Source organism: Alligator sinensis, unplaced genomic scaffold (genome assembly GCF_000455745.1).
Source record: "Alligator sinensis unplaced genomic scaffold, ASM45574v1 scaffold31_1, whole genome shotgun sequence".
In the NCBI taxonomy this organism is placed as follows: domain Eukaryota; kingdom Metazoa; phylum Chordata; order Crocodylia; family Alligatoridae; genus Alligator; species Alligator sinensis.
Window position 1 is genome coordinate 723,653 of NW_005841884.1, and position 10,726 is coordinate 734,378.

A 10,726-nucleotide genomic window follows, 5' to 3' on the forward strand; every position below is an offset into this window, starting at 1 on the left:
AAAGACCACCTTCCGCCTGCAGCCTCCTCTTAGCCAATATTCAATGCAAGCCCTGCGGCCTGGCTCACAGTACAAAGTCTCCATAAGTGCTGTACGAGGGACTAATGAGAGTGATCCAGCTGTCACCCACTTCGCAACAGGTATGTTAATGATGCTTAGAAATCTGTTGCTTGAGTCTGTTCCACAGCCAAGGACTAACATGGCAAGCAGGTCAGCTTGCTGGAAGACTGACTAACAGATATACTAAGGATACACAGACTAAGACATGTCCTCCAAAAGGGCAGTTCTCTTTCTGACTGAGTGAGCAAACAAGCTAAATCTCTGCCTGAGAGAATCAGCCACAACCAACTGGTTGCTGCCTGATGGACTGACATGCTAGCTAGGCAACTGTCTTGTAAAATGATGGACTGCCTGACAAACAAGCAGACATTGAAATTTAAGTCCCCTTTGGCCACTTGTAGAGAGAAGAGAGCGTTCCTTCCCACAGGATCATGCTGACTCCTTCTCTACTTGGTCCATGACCAAAGCTAGGCGGAGAAGGTGACACCTTACTCCTCCTCTGCCACCTGCTGTGTATTTGCCCCTGAAAAAAATTCCTGACCTCCAGGAGACCCCATCTTATGAGAACCTGTCTGCTGTGCTGTGATTCACTGCCTCCTTGTGTGACCTCTCATTCTGCATGACTTCAGGGTAAATTTTTCTCAGGTGAAGGATTTTTCCACTATGGCAGATCTGTACAATATCTCTGTTTGAAAGCTTTTGTCTACAGCACAAACCCATTTATAAGTATTTTGCAGGATTTACCATCTGTCTATCTATTCTGTCTATCTGTCCTAACTGCAATGTGTATTTCCTAAGTGAAAAAAATAATTCCAGGTCTGTAGTGTAATACAGTAATTTAGATTCTCATCCATATTATGTGTACTTCGACTGAAGTCAACGGGGCTGTTGCATCAAGGCAATAGTTTGTAACCCAGAGACATCAGTTTGGTACAAGATAGGGGTGGATGATCCTTCCACGGGTGTGTGCTCTAACCTTTGATCCAAATCAGAAACTTTCCAGAATTCAGGTGAGTTCAAACCTAAATTTGTATGCCACTCACGTTACAGCATAAACGTGCCTCACAAAGGACTGGGTTTAGGATAAGTATCACAGGAAGGGCTAGCCTCTACACAAGCTTCCAAAATCATTTAGATCTTCAATTTAGTTTGAAACTTTGGCCAAAAGTGTCAAGGAACAGGGGGCCAAAAGTTAGCCTCCAAAGTCTATATGTAGCAACTTAAATCAGTAGCCTGATTTTCTATTGAGTCTACTCAGCATTTTGTTGCCAAGCAATTAGGAACCAAACTTTAGGTTTGCTTTTATTAAAAAATGTTATTCCTCTCTGTCCCTATACAAATTAAATAGATTAGATGGATGTGCTGCCTGAGACAATCTGCAGTCAAGCAGCTGAAAACAACACAGTTAAAAATGTTGTTATCTTATTTTTATATCTTATAAGAATACTCTAACTGGTCGGTAAAACTTTAATTAATAGTAAGCCTGTGGATAGCTAACAGGTTTAATTTACCGTGCCATAAAGGAGGAGGGAGACAGCACATTTCAGTGCTGTTTTATGGTTTATAAATTACCCTTCATGTATATTACCAGTAGATACTAGGGCTTCTATGACAATAATCATAGTATGTGTACTGTTTATATTTATAGTGAGTTGTACAGGTGTATTGATTTGCTGAGTCTGCCTTTCCTTGTTTTATTTCTATAAGAGCTTATAATAAAAAAAACCATAAAAGAAAATTGGCTAGTAGTTATACCCTACATACAACAACCCAGCATATAAAATGGCCAAATCCTGTCCTTAGTTAGATTTATGGGAACCCATTGTTTCCAGTGGGTTTATATACTATGTAAACGAGGGGCAAATTTTGCTAACATTTATAGGAATATATAAGCAGTGCTAGACCACGGTGCAATCAAGATACACTGTAGGAGTCTGTAAATCAGCATGAGATCTTGTACTTAAGTCAGTTAAGAAGAACTCAGGAGTTTTTTGCTGTGCCCACTGACCCCTTTTCTGATCATTCCATGCTTCAGTTTACCCATTTGTAAAATGGGAATAATTATTATTCCTTACCTTAGTGGGGTGCTGAGGAAGTTCAATGTCAGTGCAATTTAACGGAAGGGGTAATTTAAGTCTTTGAAATAACTTATCAAGGGAATTAATTATCCACCATGGTGGGGAATTCTCCATCATTCGATATCTTTAAATCAAGGCTGAGTGTCATTTAAGAGAGATGTGCTAATGCTCTCACAAGTTATTGGGTTTAATCTAGGTCTTACTGGATGGAGTTCTACCACCTGTGTTGTGCGGATGGTCAAAGATGATGATTATAATGGTCCTATGTGGCCTTCAAATCTGTGAGTTACCACAGATGCTCAGATACCACAGTGATGGGGATCATATAAGCATCATGTCAGACAGACACTTCAGTAAGTGCAACTGCACCCAAAATGTGCATGTTGCTTGCTAGTCAGAGAACAGTTCCAGCAGCATCTGAGGTAGTTCAATACCATAGTCTCACAATAGCACAACTCAGATTCCTTACTGATGGGCAACAGTTTGTTTAACCAAGTATCTCACATTAAGAGGGGACAAGCCCAGGAAGTGAAACCACATTTGCTTTCTTACATTCTACAGAGATTGATGCTCCCAAGAACCTCCGTGTTGGGTTTCGGACATCAGCCAGCCTGGAACTCGAGTGGGATAACAGTGAGGCCGAGGTGCAGAACTACAAGGTGGTGTACAGCACACTGGCAGGCGAGCAGTACCACGAGGTGCTGGTGCCACGGAAGTCAGGGCCAACAACCAAGACCACACTCATTGGTGAGTCCTTCCTCGACTGCTACAAATGTGGGCTAGGATCCAGAGTTACACCAGGCAACCTCTTCTCCTCCAAATGCCAAGTCAAATAGGGAGGTCAGCAAGTAAGCACAGAAGAATTCAAAGCCAGTGCAACATACAGCTTTGTCCACTGCCATCTTCATGTACTTACACTGCTTCCAGACAACTTGGGCAGCTACTTCACATCAACTTGGTTTCACATAGGTGTGGTGCCATTGACTTCAGTGGAATGTCCTGCTTGAGGCTGTTGCAAATGTGAGAAAAATCAGGCTCCCTTACACTTTCACTTATTCCCAATTATCTCTATTTGTACAGTCAGGACTATCTGAATGTCACTGCTTCTCTTTTTCTAGTGTAATCGACTGCCTCAGCTAAAGCTGTGTAATGTGTGTTGGCCAAACCGAAACATCTGAAAATCAAACCAATTCATTCCAGGTCAACCGCAAACAAAAAATGTACATTTTTCAGTGCATTTTTAAAAAAAATGTTCCTAGTCCAACAAAAAGTTTTATATGACTCAAGCTGAACTATTTTCTTAAAGAAGTCAGACACTTTAAATGCTTTTAAAATAAAATTAGAGGAATGAGGACTTAGGCACCCTTTACAAAATGGAGGAGTAGGAGCTTGTGCCTACCTTGTGCCCTACAACTTATCAGTTAGGCACTCACCAGGGAGGTAAGGGATCCTAACAGTAGCCTTCCTCTCTGTCTCTCCTGGAACAGAAAATTGAACTTGAGTGTCCCATCTCCCAGGCAAATGCCTAAACCACTGGGTATTCTGGGGTTAGTTTCCCTGTATCTATCTTCTTGAAGCTATTCCAGACAGTATAACTAATTAAATATCCTCTGGAACTAGAACAGGAACTCAGCTATGTTCCCTCTCAGGTGTCTAACCATCAAGACTAGAAAAATGTATGCCTACATTCATGATATAGTGCAGTATATACCCAAATTAGCTAATGTGCCAGGAGCAGTCTAGCTGTGGCAATAATTTCCCATAATGGCTAATTTACCTTCTTTCTTAGCAGTGTCAATGAGCCTGCATGGAGCTTCTTGCTTTTTTAGTTATACTGCTTCTGGTACCCAAACTAGCTTGGGTATCAAGGGTATCATTACCCTTTCTTTCTGGCCCAATGAATCAATTCTGTCAGAGTAGAACAGTTTTAATGGTGTGTCAGAGAAACTTTCCTGTTAAGAGCATATAGACCAGGGTTAAGGCAGTCACCTGAGAAATGGGAGACACCAGCTGAAGTCTCTGTCCCACACCAGCAAAGAGAGTGTTTGACCCTGGCTCTCTCATCTTCTAGGTGAGTCCCACAACTGGAATCTTTTGTAAGTGGCCAAAATTGATAGGTCACTATCACCACCTTCATTTTCTGAATGACACCTAAATCCTATCATCAAAAAGCCAAATTTTCTGTTTCAGAAATGCCAAGACGAACCATTTTAACATGTCCAATTTTTTTTCACTGAAACTGTTTATTGAATTTTAAAATAGTTCTGGCTGTTCTACTGCTGCATTGTTTGGAGAATAAATGATTCACAAAAAAGTTTCAACAAGCTGTAATCCAGTTCTGGATTTAGGTTTAAGCTACTTAAGATACAGTTTAGGGCCTCACAATATGAGGGGCCTCTAAATAAGAAAAAAACTGACTCAATATCAAGTTTTATAATAATCAGTTGGTAAATAAAGGAGATAAAGGAGATGCAGGAATATTATTCTCTAAATATGGACATTTTCATTCTGACAAGAATATAGATACCTGGGATTATTTTTATCATATGGGGCCTCTTAAAATAGACATAGTTTAGGGCCTCAGCATGTCATAATCTGGTACTGCTGTAATCTCATCTAGATCTTCTGCAGCACACAAAATCACATACTTCTCTTACCTTGCTGGAATCTCTTATGTTAACTGCAGTTGGGCATTTGCCTCCCTGGATCGCCCATGTATTTGTGGCATCTAGTTCCATAGTATATGAGGGATATCTGGGGTGGGAGAAGGAGGTGGGGAGTTGGGGTCAGATTATGGTAGATTGGAAAGCCACAAACCTAAGAGAAGAGGAACATAACACAAGACAGACAGCAAGGTCCAAAACTAATTAAAGCAGTGAGGTCAATATTGTATATGTGAAAAATAAAGTATTAGACTTGATTTTGTTATGCATTTCATAATGGTGAATACCTGAAGAAGCAGAATTTGAGTAGAGGGAGTTGACCCAGACTCACAAAATGAGGGTCTGCTTCTACTCACTTGCAGTCTTTCTGCAGAAACATTACTAGATAAGGGAATAGAGGTTATTGGTAAATATTGTAAATAAGCCAAATTCTAACCTCAGTTATGCTGATGTACATTTAGTGTTACTCTGTCAATGTGAACATGACTCAGATAGAGTTACCCTGGATTTACCCTAACATAATCAGGGATATCATCTATTACTAAAACTGCAGTCATAGCACTGTGAGTTGCCAAGTAAAACCAATTAACACAAATACAGTAAAAGGTGACCCCCCAGATAGATAGCTGGATTTGTATACACAGAAAGACTGAAAAAGGCTTGTTGAAGCACCTGAGAAGGCCATTTGAGCCAGCTAGCTAGTTTTCTTTAAGCCTTCTAGACCAGGCAAAAGCCACTGAAAACTAGACTGGAGCAAGTAGTAGAATTAGATATACTCAAAAAATAACTCCAGTTCTTTCTCCTTCATTTATCTACCTGGTCTATTTAGAGTATAAGTTCTTTGAGGAAGGAACAATCTCCTATATGTGCCAGTGCAGCAACCTACACAATAGCGCACTGGTCTTGGTTAGTGCCCCTATGTGCCGCTGCAACACAATTATTCATAATAACCATAGCAAGACACCGCCCCGTACGAGAGGGTGAGTCTGAATGAAGGGAAGAGAGTGAGTCTGATACCTATGATACAGGGGCAAACAATTATAGAAGCAAGCCCCAATACTGTATTTCTGAAAAGATTAAAATGGCCATGACTTGAAAACCTAGACATGCCAAATCAATGGCAAAGCTGCCATTGTCTTCAGTGAGGAAAGGCTCTCTTTGCAGAGCTATGTGGTTTGCCTAGGTGCTTTACAAACTCTTTGAGTTCTCCCCATTGTTGCTATGATGAGTCTATTCTGTATGAGAAAAGGAAAGTTGTCAAAGTCACATGGGCCACAAATTCCACAGGTATTTAGGACCTGAAATCAATGAGTGCCTTTTCATGGACTTCAGTAGGCTTTGAACGGTCATGAAAAGGTCACTCAGTAGGCCATAAGGTCATTGTTGACTACTGGCATAGTCAACATGTTCAGCTGGAAGGGGCATATAGAGAATACAAGGCCAAGAATACCTTGGAACCCCTATAGTGAGGCAGTATACAATTCCACAGGAACACTTGAGGGTGCAACCTCTTGTCACCACCAGCACCACACCAATTTGGTTTGCACCTTTCTGGTCTTGCAGATTACATCAGCTTCTGAAGTCTAGGGGCAGCTTTAATTTCTTGTTCTCCTTAAAAACATGCTTCTTTTTAGGAGATCACCTGGCAGTCCCCTTTCCCATGAATCGCCTCCTAGCTTTTCTAGTAGTGATGAGTCAGAGCTGAAAAGATTAGAACTGTACTCAAATATCCCTTCAGACCCAAAGGAGTTCAAACCTGGGGCCTTGGATCAGGCCTCTCTATAGACTCTAGCCCTGCAGAAATTCCCTGATTAACATGTTCACCGTGTCTGTGATCACTTTCAGACAGCGTACAGGCCAGAATTAAGTGATGTAGTCCAAGTCACTTATACAGTGTCAGGATAATTCCCCCTGGATCATATTAACAAAATATTCATAGATAGCTCTGTTCTCTAGCTCTCCTTATAATTATTCTTTTCTCCTTGATGTTTAGTTAATTTTCCATTCTATGACTTAACTCCATGGATATAGAAGCTCAGCCAGTAAAACTGACTGAATTTTATATAATGCTTTCTTCCACCAGTGTCATCATCATTATCATCATCATCATACAATTGTACAGTTTCCAGCTCCCAAGGCAGTGCATAACAAAAACAAATATGCTATAATTACAGCACAGTAAAACACCACTCTGTTAAAACAGAAATCACTTAAACTTGACATAAAGGAATCACTTTCCCCATCACTAAAACTTGGCAGCTGCTTTACAGCATAGCAACACTCCACTACAGTTTATGAATGGAAGTGAAGAAGAATAACTATCCAATTAAACTGAGGGAGGAATTTCAGTCTGCAGAAGGTAATTAACCAAAGCAGAATTTGAGCAGGTCTCCAGAGCTACTGTCCCTACTTATGCAATGAATTCCAGAAAATGGCTAATGATCACAACCCATCAGGACTTGAGTGTGATGTGTCATCCAACAGCTAGCACCTCCAGCAGCACAGATCTCCTATACATTGCTCATAGGCACTGTGTCCCCACTGACTCTGGAGGAATCATGGCATCCACGTAATATTAACATCACCTTCTCAGCATCTGAGGTTTCCCTGGAGATCTTCGAGCTGAGTAATGGCAGAGGCCAATGCTGTTTTTCTAACCCATTTGGAGGAACTGAAGTCAGAAACAAAAGCAAGGGAGGAGGCAAACTGGCAATAAAGGCAAGGAAGGTGCCAAACTGGCAATAGACTGTCATGAAGAGCTGAAGGCAGACATCAAAGGACTGAAGGAGAAATTCTCCCAGTGGTACAAGCCCCACATGTATGGCCTGGTGTTTGTGCCCCCAGGCAGGCACCTGGACAATGGGAGGATTAGCCTGCATTTTCAAATAACATCCTGTTGCCCTGGTGCAGATTTTTACTATTCCCAGCCTCCTCAATCCTCTCTTCCCCACCAATTTTGTGGGGGACACCAAAGGAGAAAATTGGTCACTGAGTTATACAGCATGAGTGAGCACCCTGTGGGTGGTGAGGCATTAGGTCAGTCTCAAAAGAGCCACAATGCAGTTATTTAGATGCAGCTAGCTTGGAGGACCCCAATGGCAACCTCACAGGTCAGCCCCTACTTCCACACCAGGATCCAGATAATTGCACCCAGAAACTAGAGAAGGCAACACAATGCGGCTGTCATGGCTGGAAGACAAGAGCACCTTTATTTTCCCTTGGACTACAAGGGCATGGTTGAGCCTTAGATCACTGGAACACAATCTCTGCTACTTCCATGATATTCCCCTGGGTTTGCACTACTTCGGGCATCCTTCTGTCCAGCTTACCCTTGCAGCCAGCTCTGTTCGTTAAGGATGAAGCTGGTGTCTCCCTCAATCTCATGTTCCCTGTGACTTTGTTTTCAGACTGGATCTTAACTACTGTCCATCTGCCATATCTAGATATTGATATGTTAGTGCCTTGCATGCCAAGTTGTCCAAAGATTTTACAGTCCAACTGATTTTTTGGGGAATTCCCAAGACATTTGTAAACTGTTGTGTGGAACAGCACTGCCACAAAGTGGCTTGTTTAAGGAAGTGCATCATTTTTACCATGTATAGCATTTAGTTAACATTCAAAAAAGTGCCTTTTCCCAAAAAGCATTCATTATGGATACCTTGCAGTTGTCTCTGACAGCTGCCTGCTAGATTTGCTCAGCTCAAAACGGAAAATATGGCTTCTTAGCTAATATCCCATACCTGGGATCTGAAAGGCAAGCTGCGTTCACCCTTTCCAATACATCCTCCTCATAACCAAAGTTCTGTGAAGGGAACTTTGTTAACAATTCTGTGGATGATAAATGAGTCAAAAAATACACCAGCTCCTGGCACTATATGTTTATTAGTTTCCCAACAGCCCTCTCCTACAGCCAAAGTAACAGAAGTCTAAAGCCCGAGTCTCACCTGGTATAAACCTAGTCCCTTTAGAACAGCTCAGGACTTGGCCCAGAGATCACTGGAGTAGAAAGGATTGAATATTGCTTTTTCATTTGCCACTTCTCTCTTATGCAGAAAATAGGCAGAAAAGGTGCTGCATGCAGCTGATCAAAATATTTGCAGTGAAAGACTTGGTCTGAGCATTGGTCCTTTTTCCAAAATCAGGAATTTTTGTAACTTTTAAAATAAACTTTTCCAGAGTCTTTTCCCAGCCTTCTTCATGTTTTCTGATTCAGTTAATCATTTTTCCTGTTTCTCCCTTCCCTTCTTTCATTCTCTCTTCCCTCCTTTTTAATGTCAAAATGGAGATTAAGGAGGAAGAAGAAAGGACAACTGAAACATTTCAGATAAATAAAAATCCTACAGCCAAAACAAAAATGTCTTCCAAGATTTTGCAGTTTTTCACCAGTTTCCCTTCCCCTTCATTTTCTGGCCAGATCTAGGATTGAGGTTGGCATTGTGGAATTATTCTCCCTTTCTCCTCATGCACAATCACATACAGATCTTGCAGGATTCCCTATCCTGAAAGAAAGAAAAAAGGAAAGAGCAGAGGAAGAATGCTTCCCTCACTTCTGTTTAACATCTTGGGAAAGCAGCACCTAGATGCTGCACATATTCAGTAGATGGTCTGTACTGAATCTCACAACTGTGCTTACAGAGAAGTATGAAACATGCTTCCTTTAATTCCATTGGCAAGGATGTTCTGCTCTAGAGGGGGATTTATTTTTAGTGTTTGTTTTGTCTATGTCTCTCCGCATGAAACTAGCTGTCACTGTTGCTTGTCTCCTTGCAAAGATACAGCCTGCTGGCTGGGTCCCTAGTTTTCAAAGACATTGCATCATTTATGCATTCCCACTCTGCGACAGCTCTTAAGAGTTTAGAGTAATGTGAAATTTGGAGCCCTGGTGATGGCAAAGGTTCCAATTTGTTATAGCTCATTCCCTCTTCTTTTTTTTAACTTTCACATGCCTCTATGTTTCCTGGTTCCTTCCAGAACTTGAAAAGACCGGTCTCCTATTTCTAATTTCCAGCGTGATCAGTATCAGGAAGTATTGGAAATTTCACACAATGAGCAGGCTGGATTTTTAGGCCCAAATGGTTTGGAGAGTTCAGATAGCATGCAGATAACATCTGAAAGTTAGGGATGCTTATTCAAGTATTAGAACTTTTGCCACTGCTGGCCCTGGGATTGCGCTGTCCTTTGTATAGAAGATGGAGGGCAGGCTCTTACTTCTCACATAGTAGAGGTGGAGAGGGTAAAAAGGGTAAAGGAAATCATGGGATCAGCACACAGTGATGAGGCAGGGGGAGGGGGTGAAGGGAGGCAGGGACAGGGGTGTAGCAAGAAAGTTCTGCACCCTGAGCAACAGTGATGGCAAAAGCAGTGGCCAGGCTGGCAGTGGCTCTATTTTTGTGTCCTGGTCATCCACTCCTCACAATGCTGCTCGGGAGTCTGTCATTATGTATAAGATTGGTGTTCTTGATACTGTAGGGTCAACAAATTGAGGAAAGGATTTGGCCACTTTTACAGGCATGGGTAAGGAATCCAGCAAGCACTGGGTTCCCATCTTCACATGCTTGCTGTGAGGGCCTGTTCATAGAGCAGAGCCAGTGGAGTGTACATACTTGACCACCTTTCACTAATCAGAAGCCATCTGACTAGCTGGTGGAAGATCAGCTGCTCAACTTCACTGTCCTTATCCCACTGAGCAGAGCAAAGAATGAAAACTGGTGTCTCACGATTTGGGGTGCCAGCAGAAGGAATCTGGTCCCATACGCAGAATCTGAATGAATGCCACATTTCATTTCAACTGATGTATTAATAGCTCCGACCCCCTAGGAGCATAGGCCAGTAACATGAACAAAGTTATAAATTCACAGATTTATAGATGCTAGGGTCGGAAGGGACGTCAACTGATCATCGAGTCTGACCCCCTGCCTGGGCAGG

General features: G+C 41.9%; 1 protein-coding gene across 1 annotated transcript in view; it reads left to right on the top strand.

The window, feature by feature from the left end:
• TNR (tenascin R) overlaps positions 1 to 10,726 on the top strand; it is a 73,669-nt gene that overhangs the window by 25,668 nt on the left and 37,275 nt on the right. The window contains 2 exon segments of the mRNA XM_006017704.1: positions 1 to 140; positions 2,700 to 2,885. The exon segment at positions 1 to 140 is cut by the window's left edge and continues 29 nt beyond it. Coding sequence (XP_006017766.1) covers positions 1 to 140; positions 2,700 to 2,885 — 326 coding nt within the window.